The sequence below is a fragment of the Varroa destructor genome, unplaced genomic scaffold (genome assembly GCF_002443255.2).
Source record: "Varroa destructor unplaced genomic scaffold, Vdes_3.0 BEIS01000005.1, whole genome shotgun sequence".
Classification (NCBI taxonomy): Eukaryota; Metazoa; Arthropoda; class Arachnida; order Mesostigmata; family Varroidae; genus Varroa; species Varroa destructor.
Window position 1 is genome coordinate 27,636,926 of NW_019211458.1, and position 24,769 is coordinate 27,661,694.

The 24,769-nt window shown below is 40.8% G+C and overlaps 1 protein-coding gene and 1 long non-coding RNA gene across 2 annotated transcripts in view; one reads left to right on the top strand and one right to left on the bottom strand.

The window, feature by feature from the left end:
- Positions 1-12,831, bottom strand: part of LOC111251290 (protein amalgam-like) — a 37,252-nt gene extending 24,421 nt beyond the window's left edge. Inside the window, exon 1 of the mRNA XM_022807730.2 lies at positions 12,002-12,831. Coding sequence (XP_022663465.1) covers positions 12,002-12,038 — 37 coding nt within the window. The 5' untranslated portion in view covers positions 12,039-12,831. The remainder of the gene's footprint in view (positions 1-12,001) is intronic.
- LOC147755493 (uncharacterized) overlaps positions 1-21,781 on the top strand; it is a 28,183-nt gene extending 6,402 nt beyond the window's left edge. Inside the window, exons 2-3 of the long non-coding RNA XR_015328766.1 lie at positions 15,596-15,755; positions 18,587-21,781. This is a non-coding gene — a long non-coding RNA (uncharacterized LOC147755493). The remainder of the gene's footprint in view (positions 1-15,595; positions 15,756-18,586) is intronic.
- Positions 21,782-24,769: the final 2,988 nt, after the last annotated feature.

Genomic DNA, 24,769 nt, shown 5'->3' on the forward strand with positions numbered 1-24,769 from the left:
TATTTAACCACCATTGGGCCCGCGAATGGCAGAGAAAACGAGAAAGCATTCAGGCTGGCACTTATATTTTGAGTTTCTGAAAAGCGTGTTTTCCTTTGTAATGCCGCAAATCTTTTCGCGTGGGTGTCAGTTTCAAATACATTACAAATAGGGCACTTAGTAATAATAAGTGTACAACGAGCTGAGATAAAGAACTCAAGTAATTGAAGAATGCCACTGAATTTTAGCCGAGGTCAGAGATTGAGATCTCATGGTTGTGCTGTTCGATAGATGGCAATGTTTTTGTATATTTTGTAGGAGAGTTATAGACAAATACATAACCTCGAAAAGCATTTCGGCGCTGCACCATAAAAATCGCATTTTAAAGCATGATGAGCGCAAGCAAGAAAAAGTGCACTAAAGACCTGACCTCCCCATTCATCTTCGTATTCTAAACATGTCCATCGTGCATGTAGACGGTAGCGTAAACTTACCACCCTACAGGCTGCACACATATGCAGACCCACAATCATGTACAAAAACTGTGGAATCGTTGGTCCAGGCATGTCTCAAGGACAGGGTAGCCTCACGCACGCTCCTTTCCCCTGCACGCCCACGCAATCGGTCTTTCCTGCGATCATTGCCCATGAATGGGAGCGTCTGGTATTGCGCCCAAGATCACCCAGTTGCGTCTAACCAAACGCTCGTGGCTATGGTACTTCGAAGTGCAAAGCGTAGGCGCAGTTCTTCTGAAAGAACTGCAAGCTCAATCCACTCACCGACTCATCGCTAAGCTCTGACCGAGCACTAACATCTCTGCCAAATCCATACACACAAGAGTAAGTCGAAGGGGTGCTCCCCATCGTGGCAGTGGTCACTTTCCAATCGTCTAGCCTTTGCGGGGCGCGGCACCACCACGAGCCGTTTAATCTCGGGAACTGCAGCTTGAACGTTGTTGCGGGTAATAGAAGAGAACGGATGGATATAGAAAAGCAAAATTTGGGTTGAGGAGGCCTGAGGGAGGTCATATAGCTTTGTAACTTTGCTCTCTCATTCCCAGCTTCTTTGGTTAAGCTGATGCTGCTATGAGCACCGAGTTTTGCGCTCGTAGTGCTGTTACTGCTGTAGCAGTGCATGCGCACGCCGCCTTCCCTTTGCTGTTTGCATCGCCTTTCCAGACGTCTCAAAGTGATTCCTCTATGATCCCCGTGCTCTTTCGGCCATAGCCACTTCTCCTAACCTGCTGCTACAGTACACCCACGTCTCGTCTCTTTAACGGGGTGGGCGTAGTTTGGCCTCATAAACTCATACATATACGGAGTGTCCGTGGCATTAATATGGCCTCATAAAGGTAACGCGGCCAAAGACAACGGTACGGAGCCGGCTTCAAGCCCGATCGCGATCTGCCTGCAAGGCTGTTGTCGGTCAGCCGGCACGGCTGACGCTGCTATAGGAGTTTTGCTGCAGTACTCCTAAGTACACCGGACCATCAAGACCATCGAATTGTCGGCATAAGACAGCTTGCTCGCTTAGCGCATGCGGCTTGACTGGCGGACACAGGGCACAGCCTGCTCTTTGAGCTTCTTTGCCAGTATCCACTATGTCCAGAGAGAGGGCAGTCGGCCAAAAGCGTTAAGGCAAAAGGGAGTCGAGTTAGGAAGCACGGGCTTTGCTATTGCAGTCGTTGTGCCGGCCACAGAACGTACGAGAGATCCAGGATGCCAAATCGAGTTAGTTCGCCAGGATTGAAGGTCTGACCGAGAGCGGTACCATGCCGAGAAGGGGTAGCCTAGGCAAGCTGCAGGAACAAGTAGCGGTTCGTTCTCCTGTCAGTGCGCTTGTTCGACTCAATCTTATTTTCGGTGGCGGAAGGTTCTGGTGGCCGGGGCGAGATGAGGTAAGCGAACCCGCTCGAACTGACGGACTCAGGAGAGAACCAGGGGACAGGGACAGAAAAAAAGGATGTTGCCATAAGGGAAGCGGGAGGCAACGGAGACTACGCCACTGCAATAGTGTATTTATTCCCAACTTCGTAGTACATTGCATCATATTCATACGTACAGATCAGATTAGAGAGCAGCCAGTGGCCAAAGCGCGGATTCGAGTCCGCGGTAAGGGGAAGGTATTACTCAGCTACATCTTTTTTGACGACTATTTGAGCTCTTTACAAAATCCGTGTTTTGTGGAACAAAGTTGTAGACGGAAATTTCTATAACGAGTGTAGGTGACATTCAAAAATCTGACTGGATAAGGCTTTTAATTACGCATCATATGACATATAAACTTTCGTGGTATAATGAAAGAAAGGAACGTTGGTTTAAATCAAACGCTGCTTGAACATAAAAATAATATAAGAAATATCGGACTCTGGTTTTGTCAGGAGAATGTGATTGAAATCACATCACAAGATGAACATCCGCAATTTTCGAGTTAACAGGTCAACAAACCATGAATATTAATATATAGAGACAATTTTATAAAAAAAAACAAACCAAACCTTGAGTGTCGCCATTTTTCCAGTCAGTCTTCTTTGATCGCAAAGCTATGCTATGACCTGTTGACTATGACTACAAACCTTTTTCTCTTAACAGCTTTAGCTATCCTCTTTATGTGAACAAGTTCTCGAAATCACCTCCCAGGTCCTCTAGCATCAGGGGCTTTCCCTCACTAGGTTTATCGGCAGGTTTTGCTGGGGCTTATCTGGGATTCTTTCAACTAATCTGTGTTCACCGTAGAAGCAACATATCCTCTCTGGATGTCCATAATCTCTCATGTCCATTAGTCTTTCGTAATACTTTTTTGTCAACGCTTCGATATCCCACATTTTCCGCGGCACAGACCCCTTGAGAACTTGTTATTATTCAAGAGCCACTTGTCGCTTCTTCATAGCTTCAGTCTTCACGTACCCATCAGGTCCTAAGTTCATCTTTCACTTCAAGTCCAATATGCCACGCCTAGTGTCTCTGATCAAATCAGCTCATAAACCTAAAACGAAACCGCTATGAAAGTTGCAATTTTTGGACAAGAATCCACCTATAGGCGATTTCAGCTCGTTAAATCTCTCTCTTGGCTGAAAATATAGTGTGCTTACCAACTGAGCCATAGAGAAGATTGTATTTACCAGAAAAAGGCTGCCACTTCCAATTACGAGCTTAAGTGAGCTACAATGCACTTTATATGGTAAAATGTGTATAATTATTCCATGTGTATACATTTCCTATTGCAGCACATGTTTGACTTTTCCTGCCATCAATGATACCTTTACACAAAAAAATCGAAGAGTAAATTAAATGAACAGTTAGATTTTCAATTCGTGGACCTTAGGAATATGACCTTAGGCACCTAGACCCGCATCCATCAACGCCTCCCGGCCCGCGTTAAAACAAATTCGATTAGGTACCAGATGCAAAGAAAACGCTCGAAAAGTGCCAATATGGACGAAGAAAAGATGTCTCTGGAAAGTACTGTGGAAGAGATAAATTTGAAGTGTCTCTGGGAACAGTTGATACGCATGACTATCTAACAATTATTCAAGCACTGTTTGGAGAGAAACCTTTTCTACCTCTTTTTGTCACAGTGACACTTCGAGCGGTCGATACCTTTATTCATCGACGGTGAATATCTAACGGCCTGATTTTAACCAATGGTTTTTCCCGTGTAAAAGAATCATCGTCTTCTTGCACAAAAGCAGACAATATGATGGACAGCGAATAGAAAATTCTGATTTTTGTTGAAGTTAAACAGCTCTCTTGATTTGAGAAAGGAAAAATGTTTTTTTTTTTTTAAGAGAAGTTTGGAAATTAGTGAATTTTATTGTTTCGATACTTCTCCATTTAACTCCATTTAGATTACTTAGACTACTGTTACTCATTACACGGGTAACAGGATTTGGCTTTACCATTGAGATGATATGGCTGCTCGAGGGAAAAAACTTGATATTGATCTGCGATACAGGTGCTAGAAGAGCCAATTATATATAAGCTCAGTACCTTATTTGACCATATGAAGAATGGTATGATCATTAGCTTTTACATCAGCATACCGGTTGGCCGATGCACGTTTCAATTGGCCAAAGTATATAGTACATACCATATTTAGAATAGGAACGGCAAATTACCGAAAAGTTATTAGACAGATACGCTTGTAAATTATATCGTATCTGATACAATAATTTACTATTCATGTCTGCAATTATACAACAGAATTATAAATACGTAATACATTAATCCGCTAGTAGTGTTCCAAACGTTTAAAGTGTTTTGAGCTAGATCGCCCATGAGACAGATCTTGAAGCGGTTATGTTATCCTGGAACCTATTCTGCCTAATCCTCTCGTGCAATACAAATAAAAGTCACATCATATGTCTCAGCGGTATCAAGGACCTGAAACAACTGAGGCTTGGCAGAGGCTGGCTGTCACGAGCCTCGTCTAATTGTTGGGAATCAGGCTACTCTAATTCAATGACTTATTCTGAAGTGTGGTACTTAGTCATTTTTGCGTCCTATTGTTTTCAGCCGGTCGGCAAGGGACCAAGTTCGTCAATCTTTCTAATAGCTAGTACTTATCCGTAGATTCGCATGTTACTCGTGGGCCATATAACAAACTCATTACTTCAAAAAGCGGATAACTGATCTTAAATGTGTTGATAATTGTCAGCCATATGTGATTGTACTTATATAGGATCTGCAACCCTACAATGTAACGTTACCATTAGGTCAGCTTTCAGCTCAGTGGCTTGCATTTTAATGAGGCAAGGCCCTATAGCAATGTAACCAACCGTAGAGAGAGAAACGACGCAAAAGCACTAAAGACGTCGCCGAACTTAGTATGGTACAGCTTCACTGAGGTCCTCCTATACGTTGAAGGCCTCATAGTTAGAACTTTCATGACGTTTTCCTAGAAAAGATGCATATCATCGTTCAGTTTAATTATATCATAGTAATAACACGTACGTTCAGATAGCAAACTCTCATATTTGTAAATCAGCGATCCTTGAAGCGAATTCTGATTGGGGCATATACCCTTCGTTTGCGTTCCGTCTTATTCGTAATTTCCACCTCGAACTAAATTAGGCCCGGGCAAATCTCTAGAGAAAAGTTAAAATCTCCTTTAGAGCGACAACAGGGAAACCATGCCGCCTGAGTCAGTAAGACCTCGGTCCTACTTTCCTACGAACGGTGCCAGCCGGATTGGTGGCGTTCTGTTTCGACTGTTCGTAGACTCAAATGTACTTTTCAGCGGTGAAGTAGACAAAGTTCTGATGAATAACCAAATCAGGCACAAGTGGCCCTTCGGGACAAGGAGGTAGAGAGAAACGTGTTCCAAAGTACGGAAGGAGCTACTCTGGCCTGTACAACGCCTGCAAAGGACCTCCGCTTGCCCCTCAAGGAGAATATGTCGGTGAATACAGGAGCGGTCGTGGTGACACCGCCTATTGCTACCTACCCCAAAAAAAGAAGGATTTTACAGTGTGTGCCACGAAACTAAATGAAGAACGACCTTGTTCATTCTGTCTGATAAGAACAAATGCGATTAGCCAAGTGCGTAAAATTCCAAAGAGTATTTTTCCTACCGTGGTCATCTGCACACGTGTGTGTACTATTTGTGGGTGAGGCAGAAGTAGACTTCTAATGCTGTGTTACGGTATCGCAAGTTACCGTCTTTAATGGCTTGTTTAAAGAACTCCTCGAGTCAAAACAAATATTTAGCAGTGGATACAATCTGTTGAGGAGCGCTGAGACAAGGTACGCTTTTTTTTATAGTGAACTTTCTTATAGACACAATATAGTGAAGTAAGACACGAGTTTACGTGGTCCTTCCAGCAATTGCAGGACCTTTTTGTATCGTAAATCATGGCGCTGGACACTCAGAATTACTCTGAAAAAACTTACTTGAAGTGGAAAAAAAAAGGTTTTCTTTGATGTTGGAGAGTTTTGTTGCGTCATGTTTCTGAACTTTAAAATTGCTGTGGTCGACAATAAGAATGGAGTAAGACTTTTTGCATTTAGCTCTTCTACAACGTACCTGATTTTAATTAGTTTAACATAAAGCGTCCTGAAAGAGAGGCCGACTAGAGTCCGTTTGGTCAATCGAATATTTTTTCATTTACCCCATGCCAAAGTTGGGTATTCATTTGGTAGAAAAAAATAGCCCTATCTGTCAATTCCTTCTTGTCTCTTGGCAATTATTTGCCTAACATATTATCTTCATCTTGCTTACCTCAATAACTTTGAGTACCAAGTTGGGTTCCCTATACAAGAACTCATCTGAAGACTCGGTTAAATCCATTTTGAGCCAGCTTGTGTTAGTATTGGGGAGCGCGTTTTATTGAGGAAAATGTAAATTACCGTTAGCTTCTGCGTTTATTTCTCGCATTTAAGCTTCTTTTTTCCAGCAAAGAGAAACCAAGGAAGAAAGGGGAAAACACATTCTACTCTTTTAAAGGATTTGCTCTCAGAGCTGACTCCAAGCCAACCTTTTTTTTTTTTTTGCTGAGCCTGGCTGTATGCCTGCCGCTAAACTCTAAACAGCTCTTTCTTTAACGGATGCGGCCTGAACAACCGCTGTCCAGCCGGATCGGGCTCGGAGTCATGGCTCCACGTTCACCCTATAAAGGGCGAATCGTTGAGTTCGTGGGAAATATTTCTGTTAGTTATGCATGGCTGTAAAATGATGTGTGCACTACGCTTTTCAGGGTTACATTCACGAACAATAACAGCGAAAGGTTGCAAGTTTACGCCCTGTTTTGGGGTCGGTATTGAATCGCGGTGGAGTTCGGCTCCTCTATTCAATCCAAAAGCAACTCAAAAAACTTCGAAAGCATCAGCCGAGCGCCATGTAAATGTTTTTTTGCACGAGCTTGAATACATATGCCGACCGCTCGAAACCATCTGAGTAAAAATCTTGAGAGGTCTTGAGTCCACGAAGGAAATAGGAAGCACCGCCCCTGGCCTAACCGGATAGAAGGCTTGCTTGTAATGTTAACAGCCCATCGGCTTTGCTAAAGTGCAGCTGCGCAATGTGTACACATCTTATGCGATTTACGTATGGAGTGTGTGCTAAATAAGAACGCCGGATAGCTCTATCGACCCGATCTAGTGCCAAAATAAGAGGCAGAACTGAAGTGGCTACGCTTTAAGACATAGTGGCCCTGAAGGTCTCGCAGGATACGCCAAAATAGAAGGCTACCGACCGCGAACATCACATATTGCTCCAACGATAGTAACTAAAAGGCTGAGCTTATATCTTATCGACGTTGTCTAGAGATCCGGCGTTCGATGGAGATGTGGTTTCAAAATGATATTACTTTCAGCTTGACCCAGGGTTACCGATGGTTTGTGCTGAGAATGCTGTAAATGCTAAGACGCGACCTCAGCGCATTCACGATTTTTATTTGTAGTTTGAGTAAGCCGACGTTCTTGAGAATGACATAGACCCACGTACGATATAACATCGCCTTGCTACGCTTAATGGAAGTCATCAGAAGCGTGAGCGTGTCGCTGTTTTTACATGAATATAACAGGATTGGTCCGGCTTCGTCAACGACCTTCATTTATCACTCAAATAATGATCATAAATTCGGGTCTAATTCTAAAAATTGGCTATATTCCTAGAAACGTCGCTGCCTTACATGCGCTACAGATAAACACAAATTTGCAACGAGGTCAGCATCCTACGCCAGTTTTTTTTTACATCGTGTGTTCGAATATGGATATCCGCGCAAAACGGTTTGGCAAGGCTGAAAAAAAAAATATTTCTATAATCAATCAAAGGTACGACTCTACCAATAGAACACGTGTGGAAGTTACGTCGCTACGTGAGCGAGTATGCTCACCTCACAGCTTCCTCAGCACTGATCCAAACAACGTCAGAGTGAAAACTGACGAGGCACTTCAGCCCCATAATTTGAAAAGGTTTGAAGCTTGAAAAGATAGTATAGTATACAGATTTCTTCATGCAGCATCCTATTAGCGGTTTCTGTTACTAATGGCGGTAGATGACAAGGTCGATGACAATACGTTCTAATCCTTGTCTCGAACTATGTATGAGTGTTCGCCTAGATTAATAATAGAAATTCCAGCCTGGTTTCTCGGAAGTTCAATCCTTGCCCGCCAATTAACCATGTTGCATTTAAATTATGCTAAATAATTTTTTTTTTTTAAATTTTAAGTCGGTTTCAGCCCGGTTCTACTCTTTCTTCGATAAGATTTACATAGACCCCACTTCTTTCTCTCTAATTCACTCCAATTTTTTTGGTCTCTATGATCGAGCTTCGCTGTGCTTACTGTAAGCAACTACCGCTAGCACTTCTAGAACGCTGTGTTACCTTGTGGAACACCAATCTTCTCGTTGTCAGTTCGGTCCTCTGTTTTTCTCCTTACAGTACGTAATCGCTTATTCGCTAAGCCCCCCTACGCTGCCAGTGCCCTGTAGCATCGCTGTCATCAACCCCCGTTTGGTGGACCTCAGTTTTCCGCTGACGCACGCTGACGTGCCCTGCATCATGTCTAGGGGCAGAGCACTCAGTACCAAACAGGCAGCTTCATCACCATTACCGTAAGCTAGTACCGATGAAGTACGTCATTGGCTCCGCGAGCTTTCTCCTATGCCACTGTATCCCACATAAAGTGTACCCACTGTTCTAAACCCATCCGTCTGAGCTGATAGGCTTTCCACGAAGGTTTTGTCGTTGTCCATATGTGACCGCGCAGCTTCTGGCCGCTATGGTCGTCTACTGCCAATCCCTTGTCTCGTTTACTGGCGTTCCGTTTACTAGGACAGTAGTCTGTGCACCGGCAACCCCGGCATGTAGTCTTTTCCTATGTGCGAGCTGTTCTTCTATACCAAGAGAACAACGGGGGGTCTGCGAAGAGGGGAAATACATAGCCGGATGATAGGTATAGGATAGCCGGGTCGCAGCTGGATAATGTGCTCGCCCTATTCTCAGCACTCTTCGATGTTTGAATGAAATATTTGACTTATTATTACTCCAGACTATCAACATCACCACGACACGCTTCATTATGATTATTATTCCCCGGACGCTCCTCTTTTGTATCGAGGGTCGGCTTGGCTGTGCCTACCTAGGGTTGGCTTACCATCCGTCGTAATCGCCGCTGCCACCGCCGCCGCTGTCATCCTCTTCAGTATTGTTATGTATGACAAGGGAACGACGTGAAGAGAGAGAGAGAGAGAGAGAGAGACGGCGAAAATCCACTAAGGACGCTATACCGCTCGCCTCTTTGCCGATGTGGGTGCTCAATGCGGGGTGGGCTATGGGTGCAATGTGCTATCTATGTCGATTACTGCTTGTTGTATCGTTAGGTAAAGGGAAAAATTCGGCGCAGATAGCGGATTTCGATGACAGCTATGATACTCTGGGGAGGACTCCATTGGCTAACTCTGAAGAGCGGAATAAGAACGGGGCGTGAGCGCCTGTAACTGTCGTGGCAATGACCATCGAGCGAACGATACAAGCTGACACTCCGATGGACTCGTAGCCCTGAATCAGTTGGCTCGATATGAGTGACTCTTGTATCCTGGAGTGGGTGATGGAGACTACATTAGTTTTAGACGGAAACTTGTCGTTCCGATTAAAAAAACAACTTTTTTTCACACAGGTGGTGCGAATACCTGCGCGACCCTTGATCTTTCTTGATCAATATTGGCCATTAAAGTTGCCTTGCCGGCGGCCGAGTGTACATTTCGTCGTAACAAACACAGTATAAAATTTGTCAGAGGGGAATGTTTTGACTGAGGGATTTGTGTAAGACAAAGTTAAGACTGGTATAACTTCTATTTCTCATGCAAATGGATGTGTATGTTGTGATTGGCCAAATACTCTCGCACGGCTTGTGGAAATGTGAGGTACTCATCGCCGATTCGAAACACTTGTATCAAAGGGGGGGAGAAATAGACCTTTTCTCTTTTTAGTTAAACGTATCTGTCGATGCAACATAATAAGTAAATGTTGAGTACCTCAGGTTTGCACTGGGTACGATACCTGGTAATCAGTAAACGCGAGAAGGACCGTCAAGTTAAGCACACGTGGTACAAACGAATCGCATTTCGGCTGTACCTATGATGTGCCACGCGGTATTGCGTTGACCAAATGAGTCTGACTCACGCTCCTAGATCGTTAAAGTTTATTATTAAATTATTATGTATCAGTGGCCGATATCTTAACTTTCTAAACTTTTTCACTAGTGAATCAAATGGTCGGTCACTGGTACCGATTCGCTATGAGCACTAATTTAGTCTTAATCATAGTAATTTAAACATAATAGAGCAATCTTATACCCCTGCCAGCTAATAGTTTAGAAAACAAATGCCCTAACACATATTTTACCCCAACTTTCCGTGGGCATTCTACTCCCACAACATCTGAATTAGCTCAAAAAAGAAACTTCGCAATCGGTAGTTGAAACGAAGTCGACTTAAATTTGGTTAAGATCGCTATGGTCTTCAATCAATTTCACACCAGTTACTTCATGTATTCGCTTAGCCCAGCGTAGCATGCCTTTTGTTGAGAAATCCATTGTATAGGCTATCGTTGTGCATTAAGGCCGATGTAAATTTACCCTTATTAGCTTCTGATTACTGACAACATACCACAAGGCCAGTAGGGTTTCAATTCTAATATTGAGAAATAGTTCGCGCAAGTGTGATTTGTGAGACAGCTTGCAATGAACCTACAGAGTACAAACTAAATAGTAAAAATCATGGAGGGGCCAGGGAGAGTGGTCATATAGACACCGTTGCCAACACAACACTGGTTCTGATCAAAAAACACTTTTAAAGACGACTGGAATTGTCATTGGCACGGGGTCTACTTGCTTTCGCGCGCACATAGAGAAAGAAATGAGTTCTCGTAGGACCTAGCTAGAGCAAATGGTGTTGCTGTTCTGGCTTGATGACTGCAAGCTCAAACCAGATATCGATCTTCTTTGAGAATATTCAGCCACAGATTTACCGAAAATAGTCGAAATAGGTTAGATGTTGTCTCCCTGTAATGGGGCAGTGGTAAATTGTTTGAGTACTAGGGTTACAGGTAGCTCTATGGTCCTGGTTGGAAAGCGCGCGCAAACGGATTTCACGTCCCGCTAGAAGAAGCCAGCTATCTAAAGCAAAGCTAGAAACATTCAAGCTGGGACAATACTATTTGCAATCCCGCATCTATGTAGCTGTTGTTGTCACCGATGAAATAATCCCGATGACCTTTAACTTATCGGGATTCTAGCTTAGGTCGCTGTGAAGTGTCTACATTGCGTATGGTGAGGGTGTGAGGCTACATTTTGTTCGATTTTTCTTGCATGCGAATGTCAACAGGTAAGCATTGTCAGCTTATTTTGCCAATTTGTCGTTGCTCGATTGTTCTTAATATAAATTCTAACTAACTGAAGAAGTTACGCGCAGAAGTACGATTTTAAGTATATATGTAAGTATCTATTAAGTATAGTAGTATACGTGCGATGCGCTTCACTACGTTGTCTGACTACTAAATTATTATTGTGTATTAAATTTTTTAAGTGAATATTCTGAAGCAGATTACCGAAAAGTGTCAACAATAGAATGGGTACTCGTTGCCCTCGATGCCTCGTCTTGTTCAGTTGTCGATTTCATAGGCTTCCCGAAAATACCCTTGAAAACCTATTACATCTCTAGACATCACGGAATAAAACGTCCACCGAAACATCTGACTTAGGCCATTTGACTTTCATGGTTACAGTATCACCAGCATTTAGTCTACCAATGATTGATTGCCAAATTGTCACACTCGGGCCTTTCTCGGATTCTGCCGAGCTGAATAAATAATAAAAAGTACACCTTACAAGTTAGTTAGTATTCGATGAGTGACCACAGTGTGTTCTACTGCAAAAATATACAAATTCTCTCAGTAGGTTCCGTTGTCATTCACCAAAGTGTACCAACAGCGCCCAGGTAATTTTCTCCCTTAAAGCAGACCATTCGGACCCAAATTCCCACCGAGTAGTCATCCTTTAACCCGTCCTAATAAACTTACCTGCAACTGTTAGCACTTTCCACAAACTGAGTTCCATTCCTCGTTGACACAATCAACTCTTCGTTTAATTTTCCAATTTCGTTGTACGTTTGTGACAGTTGCAATCCTTTATCTTGCAAATAACTTGCAAGTTTTAACTTGCTTATCGCTTAATTAACTGCGATCCGGTGCTAAACAATTCCTTTACAACGAACTACTGAACAACTTTACACTGCGTCCACTTCGGCTATTTAATCCCACTAAACATAACAAAGGCAGTGGCGACGTATTAAGCATCACAAATTGTTTCACAACTGTCCAATTGCCTTCAACTTTGATGATAACAATTTTTACGTGATGATGCTGCGAAAACACGTTACTGGGCTTTCCTTTCCGATAGATACTTTCTTTCTGCTACCCAGAGGGAAGTCAACTGACTTTTACACCGAGAAGTTCCCGCGATTTCGCGTCGCAGTACTGAACATGCCGCGGTTCGCGCCTGCGCATAGCTTTCGAGGCCGACCAATAGGAGCGGAGAGGCGTGCCTTCGGAATGAGGGGCGGGGGCCCACGTGATGACCACGCCGATGATTTCGTCCCGATCGAGACTCAGAAGGCCCTATGGGGTATACAGTATGGACCTAGAATTTTTCGCAGCGCCAGAAGCCTTGGCCGTAACGGTTAGTCGGAAGCAGTCTGCAGAACTTACTAACACTTGCTTGTGGCATCTTGGGCTATAGTAGTATTGGCTACACCGAACTCGACGAGACTGAGTTGGGTTGGGCAGGCGGCCATATGAAACAACATGAAACCGGAAGGGCCGACAAGCTGTTGGCAGAAGGAGAAACGAGAGAAGAGTAGAAAATTGGACATGTAACTGCTTCCGAGTTAGTGCCGTCGATCCACTATGTACTCGTATGCAAATGTGTATGTTAGGCTTCCGCCCTTAGGTAGAAACTTAAGGGGCAGAGAAATAGATCGAGAAAACTACGAAGAGTTATCGTCTTTTGTTATCGGCCAGAAAAATCTGTACATCTGCTTACCTCGACTGCACTAACACTGCGTATACACAGAATTTCTTCGTCTGTATTTGGTGCATACATACAGATGTACATGCATACATACATGAGTATAGGTCAATTCTCAGGGAACTATAACATTTGGCTTGATTTCCCAAAAATCCTTCATGACTTGAGTTTATGAACGATAATAATCTCTACTGCTAATACGAATATTCAAATTTTTAGGATTGTCTTTCTAACGATTATGCTAGTGATCATTGTTTCTGATTGAAAATAAGATCCAGGTATTAGATTTTGTATTGTCGAACCCATATGGTCCGTTCGAAGAAACTCTCATAGGACTATTTAAATCATTGATCTTTTCATTGACTACAAGAGGTGAGAGCTTACATGTTCATTAAGCTATAGATCTGAACTAAGTTGAGTCATATCTAGAGGGGGAATACTAGAGTGCTTCAGGATGCATAGGTTAGGTATTACGACAAACAAGTATATTAAATGATATGCCTAGGAGAAGGTAAAATTCAAAAGACCCGTTGAACTGAGCATAAATCACGCGTCACAATGAAATACTTCAGCAACTAAATAGAATAACTTAGTTCCTAGAAGCATAGAAAGCGGAAACATTTCTCATCTTTTAAGATGACTTTCGAACACGCTTTAAACCAATTGCTATAGCCACCTAGTACAATTCAGACGCCCTTTCGTTCGACAAGTTTGCGGAACCTAACTGCCAATCGCTCAACGTAGCATAGTCTTACGTGGTGTATAATTGCTCTTCATTATGACGACATGGAAAAGACGTGGCCTTTTCCCTACGTAGTTTTTTTAGAAGCTTCTACAGAAGACGAGCAATACAGACAAGACGCTTGCCGTAGGTCATATTTCAGCCCTAACGAAAGCTTTTTTCTTAGACATTTTATTACTAGCTGCTTATAACTCCTCGCGTTAAGCTAAAGACAGAGTCCACAGTTGATCGTCCGCTTTCGTCATGGCCAACGGCAATGCCGGATGTAAAACGCGAAACGTAGAGGTAAAACGTATTTAAGTTGGTTTTTTTACGCCTATCAATAAGCCTCGTCCGGTGGGTACGCACAGAGCGGGTATCAGAACGATTTGATATTGCTGGTATTAACGTAGATCATTTATACGTCAGGACTCAAACGAGCTTCTAAACAACGCGCTTTTATTCGTACCGCCTGGCATAGAGACGGTGGATTCTCGTTAACACTTAGAAACAAAATGACAATGATGATGATGATTCTGCTCCTTGAAGCCATTTTCATAATAGTGTGCTTTAACCATACAGAATGAACGTATTAACTTTAGACTTTGCGTTATACTCACCTAATAATCTGGAGCAGACAGCCAAGGTCGGGGAAGTTCTCTCCGACAATGATAAATGACACAATTTCGAAATAGACCCAATATGCTTTTCGAACTAATGCGGATTACGCATTTACTGTTTCCGGTCATTTTGGACAACTGCCAGTAGAGAAAATCGGCCTTACAGCAAACGTAGAAATATTCGTTGGGAAAAATTACCACCTACCCTTATCTATAATAGTTACCATATAGGGGCAAGGATGGAGTAAGCCGAAGTAGGTTTACGTAACACGTAAGAAGCACGGATTATTGGTTATTGTAAAAAAAAAATAGCGTTACCATTAAGGCCTTAATTTGCCTATTTTTCTAAATAATTTAAAATATATTTACTTCGTCCTTTCCTGGATTTTACGTATTAAGGCTTCCAATACTTCTGCCTATTCCGGTATGCACGAATTCGCTCTTGAACTATCTACGTTAATATCATGCAACATTCAGAGCGCAGATGGATGTATGTAATCATGTACTTACTTACAGGTACAACTGAATAAGATCCCATAGAACATATCTATTTGTAAGCCGTATGAGAACTTTAGTAATCAGCGTTTATGTTTCATGGCCATTTCCTTCGATAAAAGTTCCTTTAATTTCAATAATCAAATTCCTGCCACGTATAAAGGTGTGCAGATAGATAGGTGAGCATTGGTTAGTGGACTACACTTCAGATCTCTCAGAATATCAATTTATCGTGAGCACTCTGTCAGATAGCCGTAAGTTCCAATTTCAATATGAAATACTATTTCATTCATGATTCTATTTCGCTTGTTTATCTTGCTCACAATTTTAAGTCAGTTAATTCAAATTTTCATCCCCCCACGGCATGTTTCGTCTGCATGGTCCAATCGTTTCAGACTAGCGTCAATACGGATCCTATGGAAATGAGCCATATTCCAGATGGGAAAGAATAGCACATTTTCGAGAGACTATCATACCTGAAGTTCATGAAACTGGATTAAAAAAAGGTCTCTATTTTCAAAACACTTTGCACTGTTCCTGGAAAAAGGACACATGCATAACAGTTAAGCAGTTTCGGTAAATTGTACGCAAGGTATCACGTACAGTCAATAGACCTAACCTCAAAGCACTGCTCCGAGTTTCTAGCAAATCTGATTCGTTTACACCTTTCGAATCTTGTGGCTTTTTCCTGATATTAGAGGTCACTTAGCTGTGTTAAATCTTACATAAAATATTTACATTTATTTCGACAGACAGAGCTCTCCATGCAATCCGAAATTCAATCTAGCGCGGTCCGCAAACGGTTCCCTAAAACGTTCGTCCTCAGAGAAAGATGACCTAATGACCTTCGGGAGACTTTTAATGGAAATCAGTTTGCCATGAATATATAGCCCCGATGCTGCCCATAATCTGGTACGTTTATAAGATAAAATTATTTTCTAAATACGAGATAAAAAAAAATACTACTGCATTGTTTGTGTGCAATATCGGTTCGATGCTTTATGCACTCAGGGTTATCATACAAATTTAGAGTAGTTACGAGACCTCTCGCATTTAGTATATAGGTAAAAAGCAATATGAATAGTCAAAAGAAGCGTTTATGCAAGTGATTTCGATGACGAAACGATTCACGAATAGAAATAAATCTGCTCCAAAAACGCAAAGCTATGTTGAGATGCAGGATACACACAGATTTTATTATTGGACGTCCATGATTTTGCGTGAGTAAATTTGTTCCACTGATAGACATGATCTGAGGGTCCTGTGGTACAGGATCTGAAGTGTGGTACGGTATAACCGACAAATGTCGTGTCGAGAACACTGAAGTGTTTCAAGGACAATCAGCTCTTGTGAACAATTAGAGAGGTGTCAAAATCGCACGAAGGCGTTGCAAGTTACTATAGATGAAACTTAGGTTATTAAATTAAAATCCTTACTGAGATTGTTTTCCATTGTTAAGCAGTCACTGCCTATTTCAATTTCGTTGATGGCTATTCGGTCCGTCGGAAATCGGCGGAAGTTACTACAGACGATATGCAAAAAAAACACTTGAGTTGTCAAAAAAGGAAGAAATGAAATGCGTCGTGTGAAAATATTGATGAACAGAAATCTTAACGTGATTTAAAAAAAAATTATCTCAAGTTAGCTGAATACCAATGCGTTTAGTTATTCTTGGTTGGTGTTGTCGTGCCTCAGATGCCATTTGTATCAATAAATCTATTCTTCAAAATTCCGTTTTCCGCCAGCGTTCAACAACTTCAATATACGTTAGAAATTTTTCATACGATTAAAATAATCTTGAGCAGTTATGCACCAGTCATTAAAGTAGCACCACAGTGAAGTGGTCGGTCGTCTTGTTTGAAGACGACCCACGCTTTAGCTTGACTTGTCTATAAGGGCTGTCACATAGGACGAACATAAAGGACATCTAGATTACACTCCTGATTAGACAGCTCTTTATCTAGGCAATCATTAGTTCGATTAGTTACTTCTATTAAATCCCAAATTTCTTCTCTTGAAATGTTTTGGAACGCCAGGAAGTGTTAAACGGTCCTTTATGTGCAGCTCAGAAAATGTGGGAATGACTATAGATGGAAACAACCTGAAGCCACTATAGGCCAGGTTTTAGAATAACTCTATTGTGTCAGTACATGCCATTGAAGTAGAACAACTCGGACGGAACTTCAGCCTATGCCCAAAGACACTCCGAAGCCTGAAGTTGAAAAGCATTCTAGGTAGTTAAAGGTCGACCTAGGAAAAATATGTTAATTTCCTATTTATACTATGCTTTGATAATATTTTTCCAAGTGCCCAAATCTTTTCCATGTTAAAGTGATGTACAGGTAAACTCTGTAGGAATATTCACAGTCTTAGTTAATTGAACTAAATTATGAGGGATTCCAACTAAGATCTAGAAATGTATTATAAAAGTGTTGTTGAAAGTAAATTGAAGATCGGAACAAAACATCATTGTATGATTTTTTGAGTAAGATTTCCTTCTTCACTCCTAGTCAACTATGTTACTTTGCTTTAAGAAGACAAAGTTTCGAGTGAATATATACGTATTTCAACTGTTCCAAAATCTCCTTACAATAGTCAAGCCACTTACCCAGCAAAGGTAAATGGATCAGTTAGTTTTAGGAAACCCGGAGTTAAGAAAGCATACAGAAACATTTCAATTCAGTTTCTTTACCCCCTTCTAACCTGGAAGCAAAGGTACAAGCTTATATAACTTGGTAACTTATATAATGATTCAGACTTCGCAATCCACACATAGGCTTCTATATAGATAAATAGTAGACCTGTATTGAATCACTGATGATTAACACATTTAACTAAACGCTAAATATGTTATTATTTGTACGTTAAATTAACGCAAACGTTACAGTAGAAACTTGATTTTTTACACCCATTTTTCATCCTAGGCATAGGCCTTCGCTCGACTTGTGAGGAAAGTGTTACGACCAAGCTAGAACAGTTAACAAAACAAACGAATGCAGCTAAAACCAAAAGCAGACCATGAGTCCCATATTGCTGGGTGCAACAGCAACTAAATCCGCGATTTCGTAACTCGTACAATATCAAAGACCATTTCTGGGAAGAGCAAGATGACTCATTGGGGCGAAGGAAAATAATAAATAAGCATCATATATATATATATATATATATATATATATAGGCAAAGTAATACGATTTCAGATGAACTATCATTGTTTTATTACCATTATTATCATTGGTTTGGGTCTTTCATGTGATCATATCTTTAATCCCATGTAGCGAAATTTTTTCCGATAAAAATATTTGAAATTAGCCTAATACTAGGATATGTGCTGGAGGGGAACAGTATTAGTACGAATAAATGGAAGATTATAACGCTAAAGCTCGAACAGGCTTTTCCTGCACTAGGTTTTCTCTACCTGGAACATTGTTCCTCCTGTTGACAATCGGCTTTTAAAATTTGCTTGGCCTTGTTAGGGATGCATGGCGTTGCTCGCAGCGGAATGATGACGCGTCGACAATGCGAAAGTGACTGTCGACAAAGAACTCGGAGAAGTATTACCAGTCACTTAGCTTAAAAAAGAATCACAGAAATAGGACCCACATCCCAGAAAATACATTTTATAGGTAAATTTCTTCTTTCTCGTCGACGAAAATTAGAATTAAATTCAGACTACCTAAAACATTAGACGCAGAAAAGCGACAGACTTAAAGATCTAAACCGCTTTTAATTATCTATCTTTCAGTTAACATTTCCAGTACGAGAAGAGGATACACTCTTGTGAGCCTGCGTTACCTATGATACCTTAGCGAGCGGCGCTATAACAGCTGCCGTACATGCAAGGTAGTACGTGTGCGCGATACATGGCATCTTCAATCTTCACCTTTGAAAATCGCTACCAAAGCAGAAAATAAATCCGTCGGTACAAATCACGGCCGGGCTCACACGAACACCTTTGCTGTAAATGCTACAAGAAGGACTAATCGCATCAACTTCAGAAAACGGGAAGTGACGACGCGATAATGTCCAGATACTCTTTTATCGAGACGAGACACAGAGTGAGGCAATCATTCTGTTTCCGTCAGGAAGGAAGTCGACGCCATCTGGGCGTGGAAGGAAGAAGGCATTAAACAGTAGTAGTGCTATGCTAGTGGCGCTTGAAGCGCCAACAACATGGATTCGAGGCTGAATTAGAGTAACGTTTGTCTGTCAACTCTGAGAATTGCACGCGATCTTATGTTGAATGAATCAGTATAACAGTTTCCGTTGGTCAGATGATGACCAAAATTGAAGTACAGCTGAATGTCTATAGCGCAACAAATAACAACAAACGAAATCCTGATAGAACAGCGATGCGCATCCTGTCGCTGGTACGGGGGCAAATATTTTCATTGGCTCCTTTGTTCGAACTATTCTCGGGCCTTTTGGCTATGTGACAACGGACGTGCATGCATGAGTCGTCTAAGAGGGGGGCTATCTTGGAGAGAATATGAGGTACGGCGATGTCAAAAAACGAGTAAAAAGCAAAAGCAAATTGTAGCTAGATTGATTCGCACAATAGTTAGAAAAAAAAACAAGAACACAAACAACATTTCCAGGATTATTTAAGTATTTAGCGAAATCAAGCTTGGTCTTTGTCGAAACTATTTATGTTTTGACAGATTGGATTACTTAACTAATTTGTATAGGGAATATCTCTTCGTAAACAAGTTTATTAGCACATATATGAACGTATGTTATTACGACTATTTTATAAAAGTGATTATGATGGGAGTGTCCACCGAACTTGGCACGGTGAGCCGTGTCAGGCCCAAAAATTACGGGATGCCTTTAGTAAGTCTTTAAAAAGTTCTCTTACATTTATTTCACACGATGCTTATTAGCATACTCGGGCCATTGGAAGGCCTTCCGGAAATCAGGCCCTCCTGCAGATTTCGAGGCTTCTACCAGATAGGTAACACTACGCTAGAGAAATTTAGATTTGCATATTCTCCAAAGTCATCCCTTGCGATGTTTCCAAATCATGTAACTACTTTTATGCATCCACTAAGCATCATGACGTACCCGAATAAGTTCGAATGTCCTAGAGCAAATATTTTAACCATTGAACATTGACTGTAACGAGGAATTGGTCCACTACTCAGAGTAGCCCTACCTGTTCGAAGTTATTCCCTCCCACGGTAGTTTCCTTAATAGTTTCCTTTTTAGTTTGGCCCTGACCGTACTTGTAGTCTCGAATGTCATCACTTGCTTATTATCAAATGTTCGTAAATATTATCAACGAAATATATCGCCTGATCGTTGGACTATAGACATCATCTTTGGGGGACCCCAAATAACAGGGGTCAATTACGGTTACGAAGAGATTAAGGTTGAGATTTTGGGGCATATTTGTAATTAATTTAAGTTCTGCATTAATATAATCTAAATATTTCATCACCCCATCAACGTTCACAACCAAAGTTTACCCTAAATAAGTTCAGAAAGCTGACTTGATCGCGGTCAAGTCAGCTTTCTGAACAGGGACACGAATATTCGAGATGTCTATGAACTGCCATTCAGTAATTTCCCTCTAATCTACTATATAGGATTAAGTAAGTGCTTTTAATTGTTTCAGCAACTTGTTTATTCGAATAGAATTTTCATCGTACTGCATGTTATGACTTTCGTTTTTTTCGGGTCTTTCGGGTTTTTTTTCAATTTTTTCGGGTCATACACAGTACACCGCTTTATCGCTATGTTCGATTTGCCACTCATACTCAGTGTCTACCAAAAAACCTTTTATAAATCAGCGTTCAATGGCTAAACTCGTAACGTCAGTGTAGTTTCTGCTTGATAGTTCTGCCTAGGGCGATTTACTTGATAATAATCCGATCGTTTTTCCTTTACCATAATGTTAGTACGCTTGTCGGCGGAGAGTAGTAGTGGTAAAAAATAATATACTGTTTAGTCGTTTTTTCTCCCAACAATGATAAATAGTTGTTTTTATCTCTGTACTTTGATAAAAACTTTTCTTTCTCTGCTAATGGCAATTACAGTATTACGTCGAAAGTTACAGTGGAAGTTAAATGTTGATTCAATTTGTAACTACTGTGAAAAGTAATCGTCTTACATTTAGTTTTTCGTCCACGATGGAAATTGGTTAGGGTTCGTCGTTTCGTAAATAGTAAATAATTGCGCCTACTCTTCGTTTATGGTTCTTCTAAGCATTACTATTACAAGAAAATGCTTAGCGACCGTAGCACTCTAACGGGACCAACGACGTTTGGACGCTTCGTATTCATTTTGGTTCACAAAAAATTAAAGTACGTTTAGTCCAGCGATGAACGCTGCGTGTGAAATGTCGATACCCTCTTTCTTTCGCTGTGAAAGCTAACTTGTTAAAAATAATTTTCATGTACAAGTTAGCTTAGAAGTTCTTAACAACTTGAGGCGGCACCGTCATGTAAAGTGGAACAAGGATTTACTTTTGGTTTGTGACGAATATATATATATATATGGATGATTTTCGTCTAAACAACAACCCGGTACAATTCAACTTGTCAACGGATTTCGTTATATCTAAAGGAAAGTATGGATAACTTACTGCTATTGAAAGTATTGTACATAAATGTAAGCTAACGCTAGTGACAAGTTAAATAGTAGGTAATTGGGCTCGATAATTTTTGCAGAACTTTATGGAATATGTTCGACAAGATGATACCCTGTTTGGCTGAGGTTAGTCCCAACGTTGGGCTCTATGAGAATGGACTAACCGCATCATCAGTGTTTCCGTATGGCAGAGCTTGAGCTACTGAGCGCGGCCGATGAGCAATTAGGTGCACAAACCTTCCCTTCATGTGAATGAGCTTTTCCCAGTTCAGGTAACCTAAAATACGTATGTATTCCTGTGACTGCGTCTAGTAGTAAATAAAAAATTAAGTAATTTCTGTTAATAAAAGATCTTCTCCATATATATCCAATCCAGCAAAGTATTCAGTAAAGATATAATTGATGTAAAAACGAATCTCGAGACGAGCACTCGTAGATGTTGCACATATGCTACTTTATCTCCATTTCACATCCATTATTATAGTTTCTTCGCAAGATTTGATAGCTGACGTTAGTTTAAGCACATCTACGCTTATATATATATATGTGTGTGTATGTAAGTGTATGTATATATAGACATCTGTTTTTATACAGATGCTTCGTAACGTTGACGTTTTCTATCAATATTTTATAGAATATGTGTGTAGTTTACCCAGGACATGGTCATTTTAAACCGCAGTGGGTTATATGTAGGTATTCATTAAAAGAAATCACTCTCGGTTTACGCCTTTCTGCGACTCCATTACAGCGACAGCCCAGTAATGTTTATATTTCACGTCATGTTCCAAAAAGCACTTCCGTCAGCCCTTTAAACATTTCGTCCCGCGAACCTAGTATTCAAATGATTTTCCTTTTTCATTTTTTTCGTTTTTTTAAACGACACGTTTCTATCTGGCCTGGGGAAAGTTTCTAACGATTTAAATCAAGTCAGGTCTAATAGATCGTCTCATAAAATCAGGTCCCCCAGAATGTTCCTTACAAGGAATTATATTAGGAAATATATACATAGATACAAATAGAAGGGAAGGAGCAGTTCCTAGGAGCGGACATTCGTCTCGACGTTATCATAAGTTATATGTCCTATCACTGATCCATACGGATAGTATAGTTTATCGCAGTACTAATTTCATTGTAGATATTATAGAATATATGTGCTCCAAGCACGAGTTTGGCGTGATAATATCAAATGCTCTATTTCCCATTTCCTGATTGCAATCACCGAGGAAAGCTTGACTGACCTGGCAGGCCCCTTTGACGGGCCATTTTCCTCGCGTGACGGACATTCGACAATGGTGAACGGTCGAAACCAAAACATGCAAAAATATCACATTGGTATCAACATCACCACTATTACCACACTACCTGATAATGTTATGCCTTTAGTAAATATCGTTTTTGCCTTGCATTGCTCGGCAGGTTTACTCCTTCTAATCTAATAATGGATAAACTAAGTAGCGGTAAAAATAACAGTAATAATATAACGTAAGAAGTGATCGAAGGGCTACAATTGTTCTCGCTTATATCCCTCTATTTGTTTCGCTTTCTGTGTTTTCGAAATCCCGTAGGGATATGGCGAGTTTTTCTTTGAGCTAGCACAGTTGTCATAAGTCAGATAAATGATAATGATAGCTACCATTTTACATTTTATCTATCTGAAAAACAAGGTGCAGGATGTTGAATAAACTCAGTTCAGTGATAAAGGTCTTCAAAGGGGTGGGCAACAACAACTTTTGCATAAACGAGTTTCTCCCGTTGAATATCTGTGTATGAAATATCGACCCGCAATGAGAAATTGGACGGGCTACCGACTGCTTCTCTATATAACTCTTAATGCAGTAATATCGTGTCTTCATAGCAATTCAACACGTACAATGGCTTATCGGAAGAGGAGTAATAAGTCAATCCGTCTCAATCATGGCGAGACGTTTCAATGGCCATTGGCATATTTAGCTCATAGAGCGGCATTTTCATGAATTTTCTGTTTATATTAATATTTAATATAGTTATAACTTGCCCTTTTAGAGATGATGCTATTTTCTAATACATAAAACAAACATAACCTCGACGTGCCTCGTAAAGACCATCAGTCCCATAGGTATGTGTGTATATCTACTACTTTATCATGTCCACGTGTATGTGTGCACGTAACGAGTAACTCCAGCAAAAAATATCCCCGAAAAATTCGAGTTTCGCTGTGATTGAAGAGTAACTGGGAACATTAGGGCCTTGTTTTTCGTGTGTACATTAAAAAATACCTCTTTTTTAAATCTAGTTCAACGCTATTCTGCCGATAGTCCCTCAGTGGCCGGCTGCTCATCCATTTGTTTATAATCCCTGTTTGCCGTGGAAGACTGGTGTATAAACTGTAATGTGTGACATAAAAAGCTTTAAATTGTCGGATTTGTTTGTTCAAGGCAAGCCATCTATTTGTTCTGTAGGCTACAAAAAGCGTCCAGTAACTGATCTTGCTTACGAATACACAATACTATAGATTTATATAAAACCAACAGATGAACGATTAGCCCATTAGGGTCATTATCTTAAATTGAGAACAAGTGCCTTCTAGAAGGATGCTATTATAGGACCCTGTTGCGTGCGTGCGCGCGCTCGCTTGTGAATAAAGCCTCATATTCCATTAATTGCACGGGCACTTGGGTTTTATGAAACTTCTATCTTTTCTTGTTCTTGTGTTAACTCTTGATCTACAGTTCTGATAGTGACCCCTTCCAAATTTTCCTTTTGGCACAGTATCAGCAGATCGTCGGACCCTGCACCATGTACAACTAATCTGCCAATTACCTCTCACCATCTGGGTGACAATGCTAATTCTTTCTTGATAATAAGCATTTTCTCACTTTGTTTTTACATGAATAAATAACAACACACCACGGTTGAATATCAAATATATTATTCGTATGTGTGTGTGTGTATATATATATACACTCTGCACGTTCCTGCAGTGACTCACTACAGTAGAATTTCGTGACATCGTGCTATCCGTCATTTTCATTTCAGTTGAATGCAGTAGACGCTAACACATTTGAAAATGTCGTAGGTGATAATGAACAAGTTTATATAGCTTGAATATATTAGTGCTTTTTTGTCCGGGGCTCGTACCTACACAATGTCTATCTAGTACAATTATTAATATTGGTTTAAGATGTGCCCTACTCGTGTAATTCCCAGTGGCCGTTAACATAACCCCAGACGTCCTGGATAAGCCCCCGGTATGCTTAGGTTTGTCAACGGAATAACCCAAGCCAGTAGCGTGTACCAAGAGTGAAATCGTCCGAAGTTTAAACATATAAATGTGCACTCATCTATCGATTTTTACCAT